This window comes from Meleagris gallopavo, chromosome 9 (genome assembly GCF_905368555.1).
Source record: "Meleagris gallopavo chromosome 9, MGAL_WU_HG_1.1, whole genome shotgun sequence".
NCBI lineage: Eukaryota > Metazoa > Chordata > Aves > Galliformes > Phasianidae > Meleagris > Meleagris gallopavo.
The window spans coordinates 1,771,180-1,794,769 of NC_139412.1; the positions used below are offsets into that span (position 1 = coordinate 1,771,180).

The 23,590-nt window shown below is 60.9% G+C and overlaps 3 protein-coding genes across 13 annotated transcripts; 2 read left to right on the plus strand and 1 right to left on the minus strand.

Annotated features, from left to right (window-relative positions):
- The first annotated feature begins 334 nt into the window (after positions 1–334).
- On the plus strand, positions 335–6,193 carry LOC104912114 (protein eva-1 homolog C-like). Of its 4 annotated transcripts, XR_014884942.1 has the most exons (9): positions 335–982; positions 1,978–2,177; positions 3,011–3,134; positions 3,244–3,396; positions 3,486–3,629; positions 3,725–3,796; positions 3,961–4,050; positions 4,162–4,592; positions 5,540–6,193. XR_014884942.1 is itself a non-coding variant. In XM_031554629.2 (8 exons), the coding sequence occupies exons 1-8, from the start codon at positions 907–909 to the stop codon at positions 4,539–4,541; spliced, it is 1,239 nt and encodes a 412-aa protein (XP_031410489.1). In that variant the 5' UTR covers positions 813–906; the 3' UTR covers positions 4,542–4,668. The 4 variants fall into 4 exon arrangements, 3 of the variants coding, with proteins under 3 accessions (XP_031410492.2, XP_031410489.1, XP_085086571.1); XM_031554629.2 differs by lacking the exon at positions 5,540–6,193 and having other exon boundaries at positions 813–982; positions 4,162–4,668; XM_031554632.2 differs by lacking the exons at positions 3,961–4,050; positions 5,540–6,193 and having other exon boundaries at positions 4,162–4,668.
- Positions 6,194–6,749: 556 nt separating this feature from the next.
- On the plus strand, positions 6,750–10,111 carry CCNB3 (cyclin B3). 3 transcript variants are annotated; one of them, XM_085230457.1, is made up of 12 exons: positions 6,750–6,870; positions 7,242–7,349; positions 7,445–7,528; positions 7,641–7,759; positions 7,944–8,019; positions 8,265–8,366; positions 8,460–8,552; positions 8,734–8,871; positions 9,136–9,291; positions 9,447–9,596; positions 9,680–9,810; positions 9,896–10,111. In XM_085230457.1, the coding sequence occupies exons 2-12, from the start codon at positions 7,257–7,259 to the stop codon at positions 9,963–9,965; spliced, it is 1,212 nt and encodes a 403-aa protein (XP_085086583.1). In that variant the 5' UTR covers positions 6,750–6,870; positions 7,242–7,256; the 3' UTR covers positions 9,966–10,111. The 3 variants fall into 3 exon arrangements, with proteins under 3 accessions (XP_085086583.1, XP_019473636.1, XP_010713344.1); XM_019618091.3 differs by having other exon boundaries at positions 8,268–8,366; XM_010715042.4 differs by having other exon boundaries at positions 6,859–6,880.
- A 112-nt stretch (positions 10,112–10,223) lies between these two features.
- DGKK (diacylglycerol kinase kappa) lies at positions 10,224–23,328 on the minus strand. 6 transcript variants are annotated; one of them, XM_085230448.1, is made up of 30 exons: positions 22,634–23,328; positions 21,832–22,029; positions 18,873–18,983; positions 18,712–18,792; positions 18,443–18,547; positions 18,029–18,161; positions 17,827–17,933; positions 17,630–17,755; positions 17,449–17,551; positions 15,895–16,057; positions 15,712–15,820; positions 15,337–15,476; positions 15,174–15,255; positions 14,887–14,978; positions 14,699–14,798; positions 13,973–14,210; positions 13,679–13,780; positions 13,480–13,579; positions 13,299–13,406; positions 12,699–12,795; positions 12,517–12,624; positions 12,305–12,418; positions 12,099–12,233; positions 11,866–12,032; positions 11,669–11,786; positions 11,504–11,590; positions 11,288–11,404; positions 11,115–11,220; positions 10,778–10,908; positions 10,224–10,575 (listed from the first exon to the last, which is right to left on the minus strand). In XM_085230448.1, exons 1-30 carry the CDS (start codon positions 23,078–23,080, stop codon positions 10,501–10,503), a joined length of 3,900 nt encoding a protein of 1,299 aa, XP_085086574.1. In that variant the 5' UTR covers positions 23,081–23,328; the 3' UTR covers positions 10,224–10,500. The 6 variants fall into 6 exon arrangements, with proteins under 6 accessions (XP_085086574.1, XP_085086576.1, XP_085086573.1 ...); XM_085230450.1 differs by having other exon boundaries at positions 11,288–11,590; positions 21,832–22,055; positions 23,126–23,328; XM_085230447.1 differs by having other exon boundaries at positions 11,288–11,590.
- Positions 23,329–23,590: the final 262 nt, after the last annotated feature.

The following is a 23,590-nucleotide window of genomic DNA, read 5'->3' on the forward strand; positions in this document are numbered from 1 at the left end:
CATCTATCAGGGAGGCACTGACGGGTCCCCAGCCAGGCTATCGCGCCCTCCCAGGCGTCTCAATCACCTCTCCGATGGGAATAGGGTTATTTTTTGGTACAGGAAGTATTTCACCACCCTCCAGCCCTCTTTTTCCCCTCTCCCCTAGTTTCGTGCTGCCGTCCAGCCGGATCCCACAGATACAGGACACGAGCACGATGCCACGATGCCCACCCCGCTGCATGGGGATGTGGGGCTGAGGGTTTGGGGAAGCGTGGAGGGCAAACCTGGCCGCTTGCCACCACCTCCTCACAGACAGCCTGACACAGGAAGGCATTGCAAAACAGCCATTCCACAGCCCTGTTCCCGGAATTTGGGCTGTTTCATGGGAAAGATGCCCCCCTGCTTTCCTCCCCAGGATGCCTTTGGGTGGAGCTGGCTGCTGGGGTGAGCCCAGCAACGTGCCATGGTGCCGTGCAGCCAGCACCAGCTTTGCACAAAATGGGGTTTTTATTACACCCCGCTTGCCCCATTCACCCCAGCTTGGATAAGCTCAGAACTTTTCGCAAACAATCTGTGAATGAAGAGAGCTTCCTGCTGCTGCTAAGCACAAGGCAGCCCTTCCCTTCCTCCCCAGCACTCAATGACCGGACATGTGCTGGGACACAGCCTGCAGCACGCGTGTATCCTTGCCATAAGCAGAAAGCGGGGTGCAGGCTGGGGACCCCACTGCCCTCCTCCATCTGCTGCACAGCCCTCAAAAACACATCCTCTGCTCCCAGTGGCACTTGTCCCCATGCTGTCCCAGCTGCCCAAAGCGGCCCCAGTTGCTCTGCAGTGCACAGAAGGACCCATTGTCACTGCTGTGCCAGCCCCCGCCCCGGCGCCAGCTGCTGCAGGGACCGGGCAGAGAGCACTGGTGGCACCATGGTGGCCACGCTGGTGGTGGCCCTGCTGCTCCTCTGCTTGGCTGCAGGGACAGAGGCCAGCCCGGAGCTCAGTGGTAAGTGGGGCACAGGGGATTTGGGGACCATGAGGGGTGGGTTGTAAGCCAGGCTTGGCTGGGTGGCTTGTGGAGTTTGGGGGATCCCATGGGAGATGCGCTGGCTCTGGCCCAGCACCTAAAAAGCTGTCCTGGGGCAGGTGGGGAGGATGTGATTTCATCTGGGCAGAGCTGAGGGCACAACTCTGGGTCTGAGTCAACCACGAGGACAATTGCTCACAGCCTCCCTGCTGGTGCTTCACCCCAAAAACCAGCGTCTGAGCGAGAGTGTGTCAGTGCTGGGCGGAGGCACCGCGATGCCTCTGCCACTGGAGGAACCTCAGCTCTAAAGCACAAACCCCGTCCACATCTCTGCTGTCCCCTTGGATGCTGCTGGCCCCTGGGAGCAGCGCTGGCTGTGGCTGATGAGGGGTTGGTGGCCATAGGGGAATTGAAAGGGGCTCTTTGTGCAGTTGAGCCTGGCACTGGTTTGTGGATGGATGGACAGAAGGACATGCATGGGGCTGGGAGCCAGCACTCCCACCTGCTTGTGTTCATTTGGGGGCTCGGGGGCTGCTGGCTGTGCCTTGCCTTCCCAGCACCCTCCATCCTGCATCCCACAGCAACCTGCATCCTTCACTGTCCTTCATCCCTCAGCATCCTACATCCAGCACCCTGCATCCTCCAGAGCCCTGAATCCTGCCTGGCAGGAAGGCTCACTGCCCTCTCCCCAACCCCAAGCCTCCAAACAGAGGGAACGCACCAAGAAAAGTGCTTTGGGACACAAACTACACGGGATTAAAGGAGAGAAATATCCTATGCTGGGAATTCAGGATGAGAACCGGGACCTCTGCCCACCCAAAAGGATGTGGGCTGGGAATTTCTCATGCCTTGGGTTCTTCCCATTTCTGGCGATCATCTCCTGGCGATCTTTTCTTAGTGATTGACAACCTCTTGGTGACCATTCTGGCCATCATCTGCGGTCCCCCCCTGCTCATCACTGTGTCCCCCTGCAGGCTACCTACGCAAGGTGCTGCGGAACCACACGGTGCACACGTGTGATGGGGAGCAGCTCCTCATCCTGTGCCCTCGCAAGACCACCATCAGCATCCTGGGCGCCTTCTATGGACGCCGCGTGCCCAGCCCCAACCTGTGCCCCAGCCCCGGCAACGTGTCCCAGGAGAGCACCGAGTGCATGTCACCCACAGCCCACCTGGTAAGGGCAGCGTCCCGGGACGTCTGGGGTCGCGAGTCGTTTGTGGCTGCGCTCTTGGGGCGCTTCTAGGAGAGCAGCGTGCGTGGGATCCCCTGTGCTGAGTCCCAGCAAGAGCAGCCCGGGAGGTGGCACTGCTGCAGCCCAGCCAGCACTAAAAGCCAGCGTCCCCTCAATGTCCCCTCAACGGGGCCGGTATCAGAGCGAGGTGTGGCGTGAAGCCTCGTCCCCATCTTGTGGCCGTGGGTGTGCATTGCACGGGGCCGTCCTGCAGGGAGGCTGGGGCTGCGAGGCCGTTGCGCGGAGCTGCACGACTGCGCACGCATGCAGGGGTGTTGCACAGAGCCCCGTGAGCACGTCTCAAGTGCTGCACGGAGCCGTGGCACATTTGCACCCGCAAAGGTGTTGCACGGAGCTATGTCAGTGTGCATGAGTATTACATGAAGCTATCTGAATGCGCATGCCTGCACAGGCGTTGCATGGATCTTTGTGCATGCTTACCAGGGTGTTGCTCGGAGCCGTGTGAGTGTGCCTGCCTGCCTGCATGCGTGGATCTTGCAGGAAGCTGTGTGAGTGTGCACGCCTGCATGCTTGCAGCACGGACATTGCACGGAGCAGTGGCTGTGCACACATTCTGTGCTGCAGTGCAGGTACCATGCACAGTCTGCACGGGCGCAGGGCAGCACCCGATTTGGGATTTGGCCACCAAAGTTGCCCACAAGACCACGTGGCCACCGTGGGATGACAACAGCCGCAGGACAGAGGTGACAGCACAGAGGTGACAACGGCCCGGGGTCCTTCTGCCAGTCTCACGCCCACCCTGTTTTGCCCTGCAGAAGCTTCTAGCTGAGTGTCAGGACCAGCAGTGGTGCCAGTTCTCGGTGCACAGCCAGGTGTTCGGGCCGGATCCATGCCCCGGCACACACAAGTACCTCATTGCATCCTACAAGTGCCGGCCAGGTGGGCAGCACCCACGGGAACCCAGGGCTGGGGAAGAGGAGAAGGCTTGGGGTGTCACACTGGGTCACCTTAGGGTGTCTCACCCTCTCCGCACCTCCTCCCTCCCCAGATAACCATCGGGTGAAGACAGTGTGTGAGAACAACGAGCTGAGGCTGCACTGCAGGCCAAAATCCGTCCTGGCCATTTACTCTGCACACTACGGACGATTCCTGCGGGGCAAACCTGAGTGCGATGCCCCCAACGCCGGGGGACCCCATATTGGTACGAGGGGGACAGGGTTGCAGCCCGTATCGTGGCTGGGAGCTGTGCTTAGCGCTGCGCCGATGGCCAGAGGTCCCGTGTCCCTGCAGAGTGCCTGGCCCCGGATGCACTGCGGAGGGTTTCCAAGAAGTGCCACCGCAAAGGGAACTGCACAGTGACCGCCGACCAGGCCAACTTTGGGGACCCGTGCCTGCCCGGCACGAGGAAGCAGCTGCGGGTGTCCTACACCTGTGGTGAGAGTGGGACTGCGGGGCTGGGGAGGCTGCGTGTCCCCCACCCCTGGGGACAAGCGGGGTGGTGACGCTTGGGACGGCGTATCTCATTGCAGTGCCCAAGCAGCTGCTGGAGGAGGTGGGCCCAGACACCTCGGATCCCTTCCTGCTCTCAAACTACATGCACGGTAATTTGGGGAGCAGAGGGGAAACCGTGCCCCATAGGGATGAAGAACCTCATAGCAATCCACCCCTGAGCGAACAAGGGTGTTTTCTGCTGGGGAAAAGAGGGGGTCTGGCACATAGACGCCCCGAGGGGAGGCGGCCCTTCACGTCCCCTTGTTCACTGCAGGTGGCTGGTACAAAGGGCCCAGGTTCTCCAGCCTCCGGGAAGACCGGATGATTTTTACTAGCTCCCTGGCAGCTTTTGCCCACCTCTGGGGTACGTGGCCCCAAAGTATTGGGTTGGTGGGGGGTCTCCAGGCCCAGGCGCCCTGTGTGTTGCAGCAGGGCGCGCACCCCGATGCCTCTCTTTGCTCTTCTCCCCCACCAGACGTCCCTGAAAAAGTCGCTCTCTACTTTCTCTGCGGGGTGTCGGCGGGCCTCGCTCTGCTGCTGTGCGTCGTCAGCCCCAAGGCTGCCTTCCTGCGGGAGGCCAAGGAGGCTCTGCTGGGCCCAGGTGGCCGCTCGGAGGCAAGCAGGACCAAAGTGCGGGATGAGCAGGATGAAGACCTGCCTGACGACAGCTCCTCCGACTCCTCCTTCCGCCGCCTCACCCGCGCCTACCGTGCCACTGAGAGCATCTTCAGCCCCGAGCTGACAGCAGCCATGGAGGGAGCGGCCGAGCAGCAGGGCCGTGGTGGGGAGGAGATCTGGATGCCCAAGGAATCCAGTCCCTACACCATCCAGAAGATCAAATCGGCCACCAAGTGAGGAGGTGAAGGACGAGGCGCGGCGTTGGCTCTGTGCCTCCCTGGCTGGATGGTGAGCCCTGCTTTCTGGAGAACGGGATTGCTTTTTTTAGCAAATAAAAGCAGAAGCTCAGAGTTCAGGAAATGAAGCTGTCACACCCAAGCTCCTGCCAGCCCATCCCCAATGGGCTCCATGTCCTGGGGAGGGGGGATTCCCATGACCCTGAAAGGGCAGTGGGGGACGCACGGCCTGCAGCCACCAGACTCCATCACCACCAGCTCTTATCCCCCTTTGGTCTCTCCTCTGCCATTAACAGTGGAAAGGGGAGGAGGAACAAAGTGTTGAGCTCCAGTCCCGCTCATGTTGCTCAGCTCTGTGCTGCTGGCACTGGGCCGCAGGGAGCAACAAGTCAGGCCTGTTTGAGCCTGGGAAAGGGAAAGGATTTAGCTTGGGAAAGGAAGGAAAACCCATCTCTATTCATCCCATAGACGATAATTCTCGCTCCTCCTCTCAACCCTGAGGCTGTGCCAGGGCAGCCGTGCCAGAGCAAACACCTCACAGCAGATGCTTCTCATCCCCCCCATCACCTCCAAAGCACCCGAGAGCCTCCTGAGGGCGGTGCTGCAGGGACTAGAAATTCCTGCTTCCCCCCATCGAGCCGGGCAGACACCGACCCGGCCCGGGCAGCTCACTGCTGCACAGCTGCAGGTTGTTGGCTGGGGATGGAACCCCGCAGGTGGCTGCACCCGTTTCCCAGGTGTGGGTGTGGTGTGGGCCAGAGGATTTCTGTGGGGGGAGCACAGCCCTCAGGGGTTCTCCTCAGAGCAGAGCCGAGCTCGCCTTCGCTCGGGCCTCAGAGCTGTTGGAACTATCCAAATAATTTTCTAGGATGGTATCTCTGATAAAGCAGATTTGATTTGCAATTGCAATGTTGGGCCTCCTGCAAGCAGGAGAGCCCCCAGAAAACAGAGTTACCTCTTTTATTCCCTATCCCCCAAAGCTGATCTCTTTCTCCCTAGTTCCTCGTTGGCTGAGTACTTTAGGTTCGCAATCTTCTCAACGCTTCACCAGACATGGCAACACTGGACAAGCATAAATTTTTGCTGCAAAGCATAAATCTGTAGTTAATTAATTAGCTTATTCCACACCTGATCATTATTTTGCGGATATCTGCTTATCCCTCTTTCCACAACGATGAGCTCGGGAGAAAGACGGGAGGATGTTGGTGCCTGCCTGTCACATCCCAGCCTTCTCAGGGAGCGAGGCAGTCCAGCCTCGTGCAGAGGCCCTGGCTGCTTTGATGTTTGCTAAATCTGTTTTTCTTTTGCTGGGAGTTTCTTATCCTAACAGAACAACTCTACAATATGTTCGCTAATCCCTAACACTATACTCGCATTGTTTGGAACATTTAACAACTAGTACAGTTTTGCAAGAAAGAATTAATCACATAGTTCACTAATAATGTTTCTAAAACATGCCACTAACATATACAGTATTTTACTTCTCAGATCAACTATTTCTAAGGATAAGTTACAGAATACAAACGCATGATGTTCTACTCCTTCCAATTGCTCTTTTTAATATCAAATGCAGAACCAACATTCCATTCCCACAGAGCCTCGGGGCCAACGGTGGGGAAAGCTATTTGGTCAATAAAGGAACCTTGAAAACAAGATAGAGAGCGACTTTTCACATAACCTAAGAGCGATAGGACAAGGGGGAGGTTTTCAGTCGGGTTTTAGGGAAGCCGCAGTCTCAGGCAGCTCCCAGCAGTGGGTGGGAGAAGCAAAGAGATACGGGGAGGGGGGTGCGGTGGGACCTCCCCACCCCTCCTTCCTTCCACGAGGTCTCGGTGCCTATAGGGTAGGGGCGCAGCTCTGCACCCAGCGCGCCCTGTGTTCACCACAGACACAAAGCCTCGCTTGGCCCAAGCCCTGCAGCCCCCTGATGGGGACACAGCCCCCAGAGCTCCCAGGAACTCGGGCCGTGCGTCAGAAGAGATCTATGCAGGTCATGCAGGGCGCTGCGGACACCGCAACGCCGCCATGACACCGCCAGGCCGCCATGATACCGCCAGGCCGCCATGACACCGCCCCCAACCGCCCCGGCTCCGCCCCCAACCGCCATAACCCCGCCCCCCTCCCCTCCGCCGCTCCTCATTGGTCGGCGAGGCAGAATTTTAAACTCTTTTCCCCACCCCATAGCAACTTCAGCCATCCCGGCATTCCTATTGGCTCTCGTGCGGAGCGGCGCGCTCGCTGATTGGCCGCGCGGCTCGACCAGTGCCGGCAGCCGCCGCAACGCTGCTACTTTCAAAAGAGCCGGGGCCGGCGGCGGCGGCTGCGTGCAGGTGAGCGGAGGTGGGATGCTTTAGCCTGGATTTCCCGTTTGTGACCCCCTAGTTTTATTCCTACCTACGTGTGGGGCTCCCTCCCGTGTCACTGGGTGCTGAGCTGGGTCCCTACCCTATAGGCACCGAGACCTCGTGGAAGGAAGGAGGGGTGGGGAGGTCCTGCTGCACCCCCCTCCCCGTATCTCTTTGCTTCTCCCACCCCTGGTGCTCCCCTCTGTCTGGGGCTGTCTGCGGGGCCGGGAGGGCGCCTCCGAGCCTCTGAGCGGTGCTTCTGGTTGCGTTGGGCCCCGCAGCCCTTTCACTGCGGGTGTGCAGTGAGATTGGACCCCCTCCCCCACAGCTGTGCCCACCCCCCTCTTTGCTCGCAGAGGCCGAGGAGGAGGATGCCGGTGGCACGAAGCAGCAAGGCACAGAGCAGCAAGCAGCCCCAAGTCAGCAAGGCGCCCTCTGTTACCGAGAATGTCCCCCAAGAGAAGGTATGGCTGGGGGCTATGGGCAGCTTAGGCTCCCAATGGGCAGTTCGGGCTCCCTATGGGGTGCCCCCAGCCCCACGTCACTGGCTGTGTTGCAGGAGGAGGGCTGCCAGGCCAAGCGCTCCCCATCCTCGCCCCAGGGAGGGCCCAAGAAGAGGTCAGCGTTTGGGGACCTCACCAATGTGAGTGCGTTGCTGTGCTCCCAGCCCCCTCCCCCACCCCTCCTCCAGGAGCATTGATGAGCCTCACCTTACCTCTTTGCTATGTTTTCCTCTCTTATCTCCCCAAAACCAGGCTCACAAGAACCAGACATTGACAGGGAAGAAGGAGGGGGTCAAAGCTCCCACCCGCAAAGCAACCAGGGCCCCTCCTGCCCCGATAGTGGCCAAGAACAATGAGATCAACCTGAAAAAGTGAGTACCCAGGTGAGATGGGAACAGGGTGTGGGGCCCAGCACCCACTCACAGCCATCCCTGTGGTACTGGGGCTTCCCTGGGGTGCCGGAGTACGTGAGCAGGATGGGGGTGGGCAGTAGATGGACGGGGCTTTTTGGAGACACAGGAGATGTCTCCCTTCTGATGATTTGGTCCTATCTAGGTCATTGAGGAGACCCCCTCCAACAGATGTTCCTGTGGAGCCTGAGAAAGATTCTGTGTCTGAGGAGCCTGTGCAGGTATGAAGCTGTCCCAGGTGATGGACCACAGGGTGTAACCTGGCCCCCAGCCCTATTCTAGGGGTACTGGGGCATCTCTGGAAGCTGCTCAGTGTGGTGGGATGGGAGCTGGAGGTTAAACCTGCTCCTAGGAGCCTCTCCGATGGGAAAGAAAGGAGTGAAGGCTGTGGGTCAGCTTGGAGAGAGGGTGTGCTACCCCATAGAGCTCTGCAAGCTTTGTCCTCACTGCTGCCTTCTCCACACAGCAGGTCCTAGTGGTGGAGGACATAGACAAGGAGCAGCTGGGAGACCCCTATGCCAATGCTGAGTATGCCAAGGAGATCTTTGACTACATGCGAGAGAGGGAGGTGGGTGATGAGTGATGTCTGCCTGGGGAGCCCCGCGTGGGGTGGGAGGGCCTCGTTTTGGGAGGGAGTCCCTGACTTCTGCTGCCTTGACAGGAAAAGTTCCTGCTCCCTGATTACATGGAGAATCAACCAGATATCAGTAGGGACATGCGTGCCATCCTAGTGGACTGGATGGTGGAGGTGCAGGTAGGCAGGCATGGGGAGAGGGCTTGGACTTGTCCCATGCTTTATATAGGGTGGGAGTCACTCTGGACCTATGAACATCCCCAGTTCAGAGCTCCTCCTCATCCCCCTCCCCTTGCTGATGGTGAGACTGTGAATGCCCCCAGGAACTCAGGCTTTTGCCCAACACCTCATATCTTTGCAGGAAAACTTTGAGCTGAACCATGAGACACTGTACCTGGCAGTGAAGCTGGTGGACCACTACCTGGTGGAGGTGGTGAGCATGAGGGACAAGCTGCAGCTCATTGGCTCCACTGCTGTCCTCATCGCCTCCAAATTCGAGGTGACTCTTGGTGGGGTTTGGAGAACGCTGGGACTCCAAAGCTCTGGGATGGCACACTCATCCTTGTGCTGCCCCTTTCTATGCTGAGGGCTGAATCCTGCCTACTGGAGACCTGGCTCTTCTCCGCTGTTTGGGGACTGCCAGGATACCAGGGTGTCACGATATGATGCTCCTGGCAGGAGATGTACCCTGAGAAGGCCTGAAAAATCACGTAGGCTCCCCCAAATGTTGTCAGGATGAGTTCTGAGCAGTTCCTCCCTGCAGGAGCGCTGCCCTCCATGCGTGGATGACTTCCTGTACATCTGTGACGATGCCTACAAGAGGGAAGAGCTCATTGCCATGGAGATGAGCATCCTCCGCACCCTCAACTTCGACATCAACATCCCCATCCCCTACCGCTTCCTGCGGCGCTTTGCCAAGGTGGGGCTTTGCCACCTCCCATGGGCTGACATGAAGGGAGGGAGGGAGGGGTTAGGGGTGATGGCGTTGACCTGAGGGCTTGGAATCTGCATCCAGTGCCCCAGAAAGAAGGATGCTGGTGTGGTGCTGCTTAAATCTGAGCCTTCTGCCCACAGTGTGCCCGTGCCTCGATGGAGACGCTGACTCTGGCCCGTTTCCTGTGCGAGATGACCCTGCAGGAGTACGACTACGCACGGGAGCGTCCCTCCAAGCTGGCTGCCAGTAGCTTGCTGCTGGCGCTCACCATGAAGAACCTGGGTGGCTGGGTGAGCACGGGAACGTGGGAAGGGAGGGAGGGACGCTGTGACGTCGCAGGGATGACTGTGGCTCACCCCTCGTCGCTTTGCAGACCCCCACTCTGGAGTATTACAGCGGGTACTGTGCTCAGGATCTGCATCCCTTGGTGAAAAGGTTGAATTTTCTGCTCACCTATCAGCCCTGTGACAAGCTGAAGACTGTGCGCACCAAGTACTCCCACAGGTGAGTATCCCACCAGCCCCTGGGGGCTCTCCTGGGGGTGCCAGGGCTGCTGCTGAGCTCTGTAACCCCACGCAACTCCTTGCAGGATCTTCTTTGAGGTCGCCAAAACAACCCCCATGGACATGATGAAGCTGGAGGAGAAGTTGAAAAGCTAGCCCTGCCTCTATACATAGCCTGTAAATAGCGGGGTGGGAGCACTGTGTACATAAAAGGGGGGGAAAAAAAACAAAAACACTGTTTTTACTGAATGGGGGAAAAAAAGTGATGTAGAGCTGTCAATAAAACATTGTGTATATCTTAATGTGGTTGTGGTAGGGGCTGCTCACGGAGGGGATGCAGGAATAGAGGAGGGTCTGGAAGGGTCCCTGGGTCCCATCCTCTTTCTTGTCCCCAAGCAGTGATTTGACACCAGCAGCAGCAATAAATATCTTTTCTCCAAATATTTACACAGCTTAAATACCGACAGAGAAAGGGGGAGATCTTTTTTGCTTTGGCCCCACACTGCAGCCCAGCTCCCTGGCTCCTGTAGTGACCCTGCACCCGATGGCACCTTCAGCCCCCGAGGCTCAGGGAGAAGCAGCAGCTCCAGGGATGCTGGGGGACAAACAGACAAAGCAAGGCAAGCGGGAGAGGGTTCCACACACACGCACAGGGGGCAGCAGGGACCCAGGCCCCCCAGCTCCTGGCAGCCTAGGGGGGGTTGCTGAGCTCCTTGATGGCTTGCAGGATTCTCTTCATGTGGCCGACTTTGGTGATGCCCAGGTCCTGTGGTGGGGGAGAGAGGAGCTGCAAAGCCTTGCTCCCCTGGCTGGAGCACAGGCATGATGCTGGTGAACCAGGGGCTGGGGTCAGCTCCCTCCCCACCATTGTGTCCCCACTGATAAGAGGCAGTGAGGTTGAAGGAGGGAGGGGGACGCAGTGCTCTCTTGTGCTGAGATCTAGGAGGTGGGAACGAGGGCCGTGGTACCTTCAGGTCTCTCCTCTCCAGCAGGATCAGCTCTGAGCCCTGGATGTCGTGTCGGATAAAGATCTCTCTGTACTCCCCTAACCCAAGTGTTTCCAGCCAGGCAGCCACCTCCTCTGCACCCCACTTGTCCGCTAGAAGGGAGAAAAACCCCAGAAGTGGAGCAGGGCACCAGCACACAAGTGTGGCAGATGCTGTCCCTTGTTCCTCCACCTCTTTATGGGGCTTTTTCACTTCTCTGTGGAGTATCCAACCATCTCCCTTTGCCCAATCAGCCTCCCCTGGGGCTGAGCTCTACTGCAGCTCCTTCTCTCATCCCTTGTACTTGCAGCTCCTTTACCTGGGAGCGCACTGTTGCTCTTTTGCTTCTGTGCCTTGTCCTTCCTGGGCTTGGGGATGTTGAGGCGAAGCTTGAAGCTGCCCTTATTGGCACTGCTGGCACCCTCCTGGAAGAAACAGGGCTGAGCCCACCCTTACATCCAACGCAACCCCCCCCCACCGATATGCACCCACCTCCTCGCTGGGGTGGGCGATGGGTCCCAGCCAGTGGATGTCCAGCAGCCGCTGCAGCTCCTGGCCCAATGCGCTTAGGGGGCCTTGCAGTGCTTCCTCCTCCAGGGCTGAGTCCAGCTGTGGGGGACAGGGACCGTCCCCAGCCCCAGTGCCACCTGTTGGCGGGGGGGACACCTGGGCTGGAGGGCTCGGGGGGGTCCCCAGCCCCACACTCACCGCCTTCCCCTCCAGGAACGCTCTGGTCTCGGTATAGAGAGCTTTGATGCTCAGCACCACCTCCACGGCTGCGTTCCTGCTGAGAAACTGTGGGGACGCAAGGGGTGAGCACAAAGCCAAGGGTCTGCTAGGATGGGGATTTGACCCCCCCCCAACCCCGCTCACCTCGGGGGTGCCGGCAGCTTTGTTGCAAAGCGCATCGCTCAGCGCCGAGGTGCTGGTATTGACGGCGTGTGCCAGCTCCTGCTCCACGCCTTTGTGTGCCTTGGCGGCCTCGCGGATCCTGCAGCAGGGATGGGATGGAGCCAGAGTGTCCCCGTGCCCCCCCGTGTCCCCTCGCAGCCCCTCGCCCACATCCTGACCTGGCAATGAGGGTCTCAGCCACGCGTGACAGCTGCTGCAGCAGGCTGCTCTCCTCCTCGGTCAGGTACTCCATGGACTGCTGTGAGCTGAGCCGTGGCCGTGCGGCCGTACGGTAGCTCTCCCCCTTCTGCTTGTCCTCCCATGACTTCAAGGTGCTTTCAAATGCCTGCGGGGGCACAGAGGTCCCACCCTGCTCACCCCGCAGCCCCACAGCCCATCCCGCACGGCTCACCCGGTCCCTGGTCAGCATCTGCGCCCGGTTCTTGTGCTGGATCCGGATGACGCCGGGCGGTTGGATCCACGCTTCCCCATCCACCTGCACCGGGACGCCCTCATCCCCACGGATGGTGATCTTCACCACTCGGCACTGCGGGGCAGACAGGGCTGGCACCGGAGCTGGCAGAGAGCGGCACCCTGCGGGGCTCCCCCCGGCCCTACCTGGGCGATGCGGTGGTGCTGCAGGTTGATGACCCGTGACACGGCCATCTGGATGCTGCCAAACACAGCCACCACCTCCAGCTTCTTGTCGTCGAAGGACGGCGCTCCAAAGTTCTGCACGGGAACGGCCCCACCACGCTGGGCTCAGTGCCCCCTCCCCCAGTGCTAGAGAGGGGTTCTGCTCCCCCCCCAACCCCGCAGCTCGCACTCACGTTGTCCTCCTTGGTGCCACCCCAAAAATTGATGCCCCCTGCGTAGCTGGGGATGTTGAGCACGGCGATGCCCTGCAGGCTGGGCAGCGAGATGGGTACCCCGTCGCACTGCAAGAGAGGGCTGAGCCTGGGGGCCACCTCGCTGCCCCCACCCAGCCCTGATCCCAACCCTGACCCCATACCTCCAGCTGCACCCGCTGCTCCAGGTTCTTGTAGGTGCGCTGCAGCAGCTCCTTGGTGCCCAGCACCCCGTACCACATCATGTTCTTGGTGCGGCTGCTGCAGGGTGCAGGGGAGGTGAATGGCCACCGGCCCCACAGCATCCCAGTGATCCCACCCAATATCCCAGCAGTCTATCTCAGTACCCAGTGGTCCTTCCCATCATCCCGCTATCCTGGCATCCCAGTAATTTCTTCCAGCAACTCAGCGGTCCTTCCTAGCATCCTAATGGTCCCTTTCAGCAACCTTTTGGTCCATCCTGGCATCCCCATATTCCCTTCCAGCGTCGTGGTGGCCCTTCCCAGCATCCCAGTGGTCCTTCCCAGTGTCCCTACATCCTGGCATCCCAGTGGCCCTTCCCAGCATCCTGCTATCCCTGTGATCCTTCCTGGCATCTAGACAGTCCCTCACAGCAGTCTCTTCCCAGCATCCTGGCAACCCAGTAGTCCTTTCCAGCATCCCGGTGATCCATCCCAGCAATCCCTCCCAGCATGGGCACCATGGAGCTGGGCTGGGGGGTACCCACGCATCCCACATTTTTCCCGGGGGGGGTCTCAGCCAACCTGCACTTCTTAGGGTGCTCATCCCTCTTGTTGTTGAACTCCAGTGAGATCTTGGCATCCAGGCCAATGCCAAAGTAGTTGTTCATGACACATTTTTCCGAGAAGTGCCTGAAAGCAGCAGGGCTGGCACCAGGGTACGAAGCAAAAACCCAACAGAGCCCTGGGGTGACCCCAAACTCACAGCACACCGGGATCCTCAGGGAATTGTAAGCTGCCAAAAGTGTCTGGCCGCTCCAGGAGGATGGATGAGGTGGCCGAGGTCACCGTCTCCCGCCGAGAGCCTGCAGGGTGGGTTGGAGGTGGCTGCTGAGTGAGCCCACCCTGCTGCTCCCCTAAGCAGCCCTCCCTAAAAGATGCTGCGTGCCAAATGGGCGCCTTACAGAGCCGTTCCTCCTCCTTGTTGAGCTCCTCTGAGCTGTCCTTCTTGCTGGGAACCGCGGTGGCCTGATATGCTTGGGTCTGCTTGTTCTGCTCATCCACAGCTGGGGGGCAAACACAGCATGGCGGTGGGGCCAGAGCATCCCAACAGCTGCCCCCAGCCCCGGGGCACTGCACCAGCCTGCCCCAGCCTTTGGATCACCCTGGAGATGGGATGGTGCTCCTTTGGGATTGCACAGTGATGAACATTCAGAGGGGAAACTGAGGCACGGCCCCTCCCCGTGCCACCCCCTCACCTCTCTCAGCCTGCTCGATGATCTGCCGCAGGGCTTTCTTCAGGCTGTTGGCCCGCAGCATCAGCTGCTCCTTGGATTTGAAGATGCGGGGCACAGGGCTGGGGACGAAGCCGCCTTTCTCCAGCTCCTTGGCATCGGTCGGGGTGCCCTGCGGGGTCCCCTCGGGGACCACGATGGCCTGAGCCTCCTCGGTCAGCTCCCTCACCAGCGAGTCCAGCTTCTCATTCAGCATGGCGCACTGTGGGGTGGCCAGGAGCTCAGCCCTCTGCCTGGCACCCCAAGGCATGGGAACCCCAAGGGATGGGCACCCCAAATCCCATGCTGTTCTGGACACCCAATTGTTCGAGCATCCCATGCTTGCCCAAGTACCCCAAATGCCTGGATGCCACGTGCTTACCTAGGTAGCCCAAGTGCCTGGGCATCTCATAGCTACCTGGGTGCCCCAAGTGCCTGGAAATCCTGAATATTTGGGCACCCCATGCTTCCCCGAGTGCCCCAAGTGCTTGGGCACCCTTGAACACCCTGAGTGCCTGGGCACCATGTGCTTACCTGGAAATCCTGTGTATTTGGGTTGCAACCTAAGTGCCTGGGACCCTAAGAACTTGAGCACCCAGCTTCCTGGGTACTCTGGGCACCCAAAGTGCCTCACTATCTCATACTTTCCTGAGCACTCCAGGAGCTTGGGCACCCCTATGGCATGCACACACCCACTCCCCCCAGACCCACCTTTCTGGCCATCAGCTCTGCCTCCTGTTTGTTCTCAGTTGCCCTCTTGTAGGCACGGCCAACTTCAGCCACGAAGTCATTGACGGTGCCGCAGAGGAACCTGACAAGGGAAGCAGTCAGGGAGTCATGGGACCAGTGGTGCCCTGGGTGGACCCATCCCCAGCAGCCCATCCCCAGCAACCCCGTACTTTGCAGATGAAATCACCACCGAATGCTTGTCTGACTCCAGGATCTTGGCCAGGTGGAAGGCAACGGAGTCGGCGTAGTGGGAGATGTGGGCCTGGGGAGAGGACAGCTGGATGGGTGTCCCAAGCCAGGATTGGGACATGCCACTGTGTCCATCCCCTCAGTACAGGGACACACAGCAGTCTGAGCCCCGCCATGCTCATCCCATGCCATGCTGTCCCCTTCCCATAACATCCCCCATTCAGCATCAGTTTCAGGGTGGCAGGGACCCGTCCCCAGAAGTGCCCACCTGGATGTTGGAGTCTCCGTCCTCCTCCTCCTTCAGGGCGGGTGGGGACTGCTTGGGGGCTTCGTAGGTCAGCACGCTCCACCTGCCAAGCAGAGAGCAGGGATGCCACAATCCCCTGGCCCCATCTGTCATGCAGGGATGCCCAGGTCTCCCCAGAGCTCACCGGTCCAGCATCTTGGTGGTGGCCCTCTCCAGCTTCTCCAGGATTTGCAGCAGCTGCGTATCATCATCACAGAGGCTGCCCCAGCCCAGCACCCGTGCCAGGTCATTACCAGTGCCCAGGGGCAGGACGCCCAGCTGACACTGCAGAACAGGAACGGGATTCAACCCTGCCCCCACCCTGCGGGTACCCCACACCTCAGTGCTGCAGGGGACGTCACCATGGGCACATCCCTGTTGTCCCCATGGGGTGAGGATGGGGAGGTGGATGTCCCTCAGCCCAGTTGTCCCCACGAGACGAAGATGGGAGGTGGCAGCCCGTTGTCCCCATCATTCCCATTGTCCCCATTGTCCCCGTCGTCCCCCTGCCACCACTCACTTGCTTGTGCAGCCCCAGAGCATCGATCTCAGACAGCACCCACCCCACGCTGCCATCGCCACCGCACACCAGGATGCGGAAAGTGGAGAACTTCTGGAAGAGGCGCAGCCTGGAACAGGGGGCAGAGGGGGCTGTGGGGTCCTGCTGGGCTCCTGCAGGTGACACCCCCGTGCCAGCACTCACCCCAGGTGTGGGCCTCCGTTCATGAGGTCAAAGACCTGGGCAGGGTTGAGGAACTGCTTGAACTTGCGCAGGAACTTGACGCCCTGGTTGTCCCCACTCTTGGAGTTGACAAAAGCCAGGAGGGGGCTGGAGCAGGAGGAGGGACAGGTGGCCTTCCAGAACCCTGTGAGGACACACGGACATGAGCGCTGTCCCCAGCCCTGAAGGCATTGAAGGAGGCACCTCTGGAGGTCAGAAGATGCCCTGACTGCATCCAGCCCTACAGGCAGGAAGGAGAGTAAGCAGGGGGCTATGGGAATGGAGAGGGGTTGCAAAAGGAGTAGGAGACAGAGGTGGGATGAGATGGAGATGGGGATGGGACAGAGATAAGGATGGGGAAGGTGACAGGAACAGGGATGGGGATGGGAAAAGAAAAGGGGATGGAATGTTGATTGGATGGGATGGGATGGGATGGGATGGGATGGGATGGGATGGAAGGGGATGGGATGGGATGTGATTGGATGGGATGGGATGGGATGGTAAAAGGCAGAGAGATGGGGTTGGAGATGGAATGAAGATGGGGTGGGATAGGATGGAGATGGGGACTGAGGATAGAATGGAGATGGGAAAGGAGACGTGATGGGATTGGGAATGGAGAAGGAGAGGAGGATGAGATATAGATGGAATGGGATCAGATGGGGATGGGAAAAAGCATGGGCATGGAGATGGGGTTGGGGATGGAAGGGAGATGGTATGGGATAGAGACAGAGATGGGAGCGAGGATAGGAGTGGAGATGAGAGGAAGATGGGAATGAGGATGAAACGGAGATGGGGAAGGAGATGGGATGGGATGGGAAAAGGAATGGGGCCAGGGCAGGCGAGGCTGTGCCAGGGCAGCACACAGGCCAAGTTTGGTTCTTCCAGCACTGCCCCTGCAGGCACAGTGAGTCAGCGGGCTGGCTCCTGTCCCCAAGCTGCAACCACAGCAACGGGCACAGAGGGGTCCGTCCCTCACTGCAGGGACTGACCCAGCAGATCCAGGTGGGAATCCCCACCCAGATTTAGTGGCATTTGGTGGCCCTGGGGAACAGCCACTGCCAAAGGCTGCCGTGTCCCCCCCCAGCTCTGCAGATGACTCAGGGAGGCTGGCAGCCAGCAGCATGCTTTTAAAGAAATGAGATGGGGAATGCGATGTGCCCACAGCACAGGATGGAAGGGGCTGGCCCGCAGCCGGCTCAGGGACACCTCGGCCGCCCCATTCCCAGTCCCCGGGTTGGATGGAGCAGACACAGCTCTGAGGAGGGAGGAGAACCGCGTGACGGTTGCCCTGACAGCATCTCGATGAGTAACGAGCAGCAGATGAGCCACCGGCTGAGCGGAGCGGTGGAAATCATTAAAGAACACGAGAAGGAATATCCGGAGGAGAGGAACAGATTTTGCTCGGCTGAGGCCAGCTGGACCCCTCCGGATAGAGAAGCAGATAGGGCGAGGGAAGCGGTGTGGGAACATCCCTGGGCGGCATTCATTCTGGAACCTACTGATGGCACGGCCACGGTGCGTCCCCTCCCGACTCACCATCCGAGTCGATGCTGTTCAGGGCGGTGGGTGGGATGATGGACACTTTGTACTGCCCCAGGGGGCACCTCCTGCCGAACTGCTCCTTGCAGGCACTGTGCACCTGGGGGCATTTGTGTCAGCTGAGGGACAACCCGCAGCCTCGCCGTCCCCAGGGGATGCAGGGGGCACACGTCCTTACAATGGCTTTGCACCAGAGGCACCTCCAGTCCTGCAGCCTCCGCACGCTGCCACAGGTCCGGTCGCAGACGGCACAGCGTGCGCTCACAGGCAGGTTCCCCTCCAGCCACTGGTGGGGCATGGCCACCTGCGGGCAGGGACAACTGTCGGTCACCACGTCACGCCCTGTGACGATGGCCCCGCAGTGGGGATGCTCACCCCATCCTCATCCTCGATGATCTCGCTGCCGATGGACGCCAGCGTGGTCCACTTGCAGTTGTTGGTGGCTCTGACGGCGCAGCGCTTGTGCGCTTTGAACTTGCACACTTGTGGGGTTTGGAAGAGCAGGTGAGGGGCGAGGACGGCCCCTGGCCCCACCTTTCCACCACCCCCTTGGCCCAGGGAACCCCTGGGTGCCCACCTTCACAGGAGAGGCCGTGGGAGGTGACCCCTGAGAGCGCCTCGCGGCACACGTTGCAGAAGGTGGGTCTGGCATGGGAGCAGGCGTACCAGTTGTGCATGCCCGAGAAGTGCTCCATGTTGAACTGCGTGGCCTGTGGGGCACAGCCCAGCTGCAGCCACGGCCCTGTGACTCCCTGGGCCCCCCCACATCCCAGTGGCCCTTCCCAGCATCCTGCTATCCCAGCGGTCCTTCCCGACAACACAACATCCCTGCAGTCCTTCCCAGCATCCCGCTATTTCAGCGTCCCAGCATCTCACAGTCCCTTTGGTCCACCCAAGCATCCCGATATCCCAACAGACCCTCCCAGTACCCCATCATCCTGGCACTGCCAGCCCCGGGGACCCACTCCCTGACCCCACACAGCCATCCCACCTCGTGGATCTCCCACTTCTGCACTGACTTCAGGGCCCCGATCCAGTCCTCCATCTCTTTACGGTTCTCGGCACATAGGATGAGCTTGCGGAACGGCGTGATCACCTGCCACGAGCCACAGTGCCACAGCCCATTGCAAGGCCACCCCACAGAGAGCCAAACCCCAAGGCGACCCACCTCAACCCCACGGCAGCCCGCCCAAACCCCACGGCAGCCCACCCAAACCCCACAACAGCCAGCCCAAACCCCACAGAAAGCCTCCGCCTCACTGTGAAGCTGTTGTTAATGTTCTTGGTGCTGGTCTCAGCCACGCTGGCGTCAGACAGATCCACCTCATCAAAGATCAGGGACTGTGGGAACAAAGTAGGGCTCAATACTGCTGCAAACCCAAATCCAGCTCAGCGGGGGCTCAGAACCCCCCCCAGCCCACCTTAGCATCCTTGGCATAATAGAGAGTCCGGCCCCGCAGCTTGAAGTATCTTCGCTTCCACCTCTGGAAGGAGCTCGTCTGTTTCAGCAGAAGCCCCTCCTTCACACTCTTCTGTGGGGACATGGGGACATCAGCTCCCAGGAGCCCCCACCAAGTGATATAGGATGGCAATAATGATCATGGGGACAGGAGGATGATGATGAGGGAACATTGGAGAATCCTGATGGTGACGGATGTGGGGGTGCAGGGGGCTTGGGGTGGTGATGGAGGGACACGGGGGGTCACGGTGATGAGAGGAGAGGGGCATGGGGGGATCCTGGTGGTGAGCAGGGAGACATGGGGGGCTTTATGATGGGAAGGAACGTTGGGGCGTGGGAAGTTGTAATGGTGAGGAGTGGGGGATGCAGGGAGATGGTGGGGGGCTCCCGGTGGGGGGAGAAGTAAGGGGACACGGTGAGCTCCTAATAATGAGGAGCATGGTACACGGGGACCTCCTGGTGGTGATGCGCAGGAGGATGCAGGGGTGTCCAGGTGGGAAGGAGCAGGGGGGGAACGGGGGGATCCTGATGCTCAGGAGCAGGGGTTGCAGCATGGTGCAGGCACAGCGGGGTCGGAGCCAGCACTGCAGCCCAGCTCGGCGTGGCCGGGGGCCAGGCGGGCAGCACGATCCTGCAGGGCGGGTGCCAGCACCGCAGCGGGAGCAGCTCTGAGCGATGCGAGGCTCGGGCAGGATGTGACCCGGCTGCTCAACCCGAAAAGCAGAGCCCTTTTCGTCCCCACCCCCACGTCAGAACACCCCGAATCGGAGCAAAAAGCCCCAAAAGAAAGAGGAGGAGAGGGGGCTCGGCACGCATCACAGCACCAACCTGCATCTCACCAGCATCACCCCATGGGCACGCAGAGGGATCCGCTGGGTCTGACCCCGCACCACCAGAGCGCCAGTAGGGCTGGGGCTGCGGGAGGCTGCAAACCTTATCAGCTGTGCAACACGACGGGCCCTTCCGGGCTCAGCCCCAGCCCTGCAGCCCAACGACATGCCCTGCAACCCTGCAGCCCTGCAGCCCCCAAACCCCGGCGCTGTGGGAACCCCTGCAAGGTTTCAGTGCCGAGTTCATGAAAAGGGGCTGCAGAATTAATGGGGGATGGCGACGCAGTGTGTGCAGAACGGAAAATGCGTCGGGGTGAGGCACCCCGCAGACATCCGGCTGCTGGCACCGGGCTATCTTGGTGGCCCAGGCACAGCCACTCTGTCCTCTGCACGTCCCTACAGGCTGGGAGCAGTGTGGGGAGCTGGGGCACGGCTGGGCTCTGGTGCTGGTGGTATCCCGTGAACCTGAGATGATGTCCCTGTGAGCTGACCAACGGAGTTCCCAGTGGGGGATCAGGATGTCTCCATGGGGGGAACTCACAGCACGCAGGGGACCCCAAAGTGTACAGGAGGACTGCAAAGCATACAGGGGATGCCACGATCCCAAAGAACACTGGGGAACCCAAAGCATGTGGGGCAGCCCCAAAGAACACAAGGGACCTCATGGCATGCAGAAGGACCCCAAAGCACACAGTGGCACCCCAAAGCACATAGGAGGACCCCGAAGCACACAAGGGGGTCCCAAGGTATCTAGGTGACCTCAGAGCATGCAGGGGGTCTCCAAAGCATGCAGAAGACCCCAAGGCATGAAGGGGACTGCAAATCATATAGAGGGTCCCCAAAGCATGCAGCTGACTTAAGAGCATGCAGAGGACCCCAAAGGGCACAGGGAACCTAAGGGCCTGCAAGCGACCCCCTAAAGAACACAGGGGACCCCAAAGCACAAAGAAGGACCCCCAAAATGAGCAGGGGCACATAGGACTGCCTCAAGCACACAGGGAGACCCCAAAGCACATGGGCAGCTGCCAGCGGCTCTCAGAGACGATTTGCAGCCCAGCATCTCTGCGGTGACACTTCTCAGCCCAGCGCCACCAGTGTTGTCCCCCGGGTTACTCCAGCAGGTGACACCCCAGGACTGCCCTGCCAGGGGTGGGGGACGTTCCCATCCCCAGTTTCCCATTGATGCCCACAGCTCTCCAGGGAACCGGCAGCCCTCAGCCCCAGTGAGGAGGAGGAGGAGGGGGTGGCAGCAACCCCCCTCCTGCACTGGGGCCATTCAGCCCTGCAGGGGCACCTGCGCCTGGCAGCTGTCATTGTCACTGAGCACAATGGCCTCAACGCCTCCGCGCCAGGGCCGGCACAAAGCGCCCCACGGGGAGCCCCGCAATTACAGCCCACGAGTTGGGGTGTGGGGGACGGGGGGCTGGGATGGATGGGGGTGGGGTTGGGGCTTTGGCATTTGGGGTGCACGCTGATGGGGATGGACGCAGCACGGATGGGGATGGGATGTCTGCCCTGTCCTGTCCCCAGGAGAGACATCAGCACCATATGGGGGCACGACGAACCCCAAGAGGTGGGGTGGGGACCCTAAAACCTCAGTAGCCCCCTGTTACCAGCAGCAGGGATGGCTGAGGACGCCCAAAAATAGCTCTCCCCTCCTCGCTGCTAAACCAGGCATCTCTCGGGAACCACTGGTTTCTCCCTTATTAACTCTGTGCTAATTAGGACTGTGGGGTGCTGCCCCCCCATTTGGCTGCATGGGGGCCACGCTGGATGCCATACGTGCTCCCTTTCCAGCACTGCCTCCTGCATGGTGAAGTGCTGGATGCTGCCACCCAGCCTGGGGGATAAGGGGACCCCACAGCACAACCACGCACAGCACAGCACAGATCCAGCGATCCCAAACAGCACTGGGGGCTCTGCCACCCCCAGACCTACACCGGCCTCCTGTCCCCACAGCAGCACCCCATATTTCTATAGGACCTACCAAACCGTCACGCCGCACGCAAGCTGCCAACCCGTAACCACGGCGGGGAGGAAATAAAACGAAGATTTGGGGTCGGGGCCGACAGGAGGTGGGGGTCCCCTCACCTTGCTCCGCATCTGCCCCGAGGTGGACACCTTCCGGATGAGTTTGTGGGTGCTGCCCTCCTGCTCGCCCTCGCTGTCTGACGACTCCTCACCACCCGCCTCGGGGGACACAGGGGACAGCTTGTCCGAGTCCAGGGATGACACGGATTCCCGTGCCTGCCGCAGGAACAGGTCGCCGGCCACCAGCTTCTCGGCCATCTTCAGGGGGGAGGGGGGGGACAGCCCTGAGGTGGGGAGATGGAGCCCTGAAATGGGGCACAGAGCCCCCGCGAGGTGGGAATCCGTGGGGACGGTGCCATTGGGGTGCACAACTTCTCCTGTAACGTTTTTCCTTGTTTTGGTGCCCCACTGCTTGGTCCCCCCGCTGCCACCCGGTGCCGTTGGGGTGCTGCCCCCCCCCCCCTCCGCAGCCCCCACCCGTGGGTGCCTGTCCCTGGGGTGTGATGGGGGGGAAGGGGAGGCTCTCCTGCCTCAGGAAGGGATGAGGAGCTTCCAGGGTGGGATGGGGGCTCCCCATATGGAGTGTGTGTGTGGGGGGGGCACCCACCTGGCTGCATCACGGGGCACCCACTGCAGCCCCCCACCTCCCCTACAAGCTCTGCCTCCTCCCCTGCGAGCACCAAGCGTGGGCTGCCGATTTATGACGGGATGGGGGGACGGGGGAGGGGGGGGGCAAAGCAGCAGCACCGCAGTGCAGCCCCCCCACCGCTCTCCCCCCTCTCAATCCGACCGCAGATCCGCGCACCCGAACCACCCCCCCACCCCCCCACCTCCCCCCCATTTAAAAACCCACGGCACGCACCTTTGCAGCCCGCAGCCGCCGCCGATGCCGATGCCGGTGCAAGGACGCCGTGCACCCCCCGGCCCCCCCCAGCACGACGCCTCTGCACGGCAGCCCCGGCCCTGCCCCTGCGCCGCAAGCCCCAGCCTGCACCGGCTGCCGCTCCGCCGCTCTGCCGCTCTGCTGCGCTGCGCTGCGCCGCGCGCGGGCGGCCCACGCGCGGCCCCGAGCACGCGCGCACACGCAGCGCCGCGCACATGCGTGTGCACCGCCCACGTGGAGCGGGGCGCGTGGAGTTGGGGAGGCGGAGGGGGACGCGCGTGGGAACGCGGCCCGCGGGTGCGCGAGGGGAGCAGGTGGGAGCGCGGGGATCCGCATCCACCCACGCGTGCACGGGAGTGGGGAGCACGGAGAGGTGCCGGGCACGTGCGTGTGCATCCGTTCACCTGCGCGTGCATGCTCGTGCATGCGTTTTTCATGTGTGAGCGCGCACACGTATGTGCATCCGTTCACCTGGGTCTGTGCGCACGCGTGTGCATCCGTCCACTTTTCTCCTCGCGCGTGCCCCCACGCGATCGGCCGTATGTCCGTGCTGATGCTCACACGCGTGTCCGCGCAGCCAGCCGCGTGTGCTCACTCACACGTACGGCCGTGCATTGTGTTCGGCTGCGCTCTGAGCCCCCGCTCACCTCCGCTCCCCCACGCGAGCCCAGCCGCCCACCCCCCGTGTTTCCGCCCCACGCACCGCCCCACGCGTGACATCTCCCCGCGGGTGCCACCCAGCGGTCGGCGCTGCCCTCGCAACGTGGGGACGCCGCGACCCCCCGAGCCCACCCCGACTCCTCCTCCCCCCCCCCGGGGCCGCTGTCCCCAGCTCGGCCCGGCAGCGTTGGGGACATCTGGGGACGCGGTGACAAAACACGCAGGACACCGTGGGACAGTTGTGCAGCAGCTGCTGCTCCTTTAGTGTGTGACAGG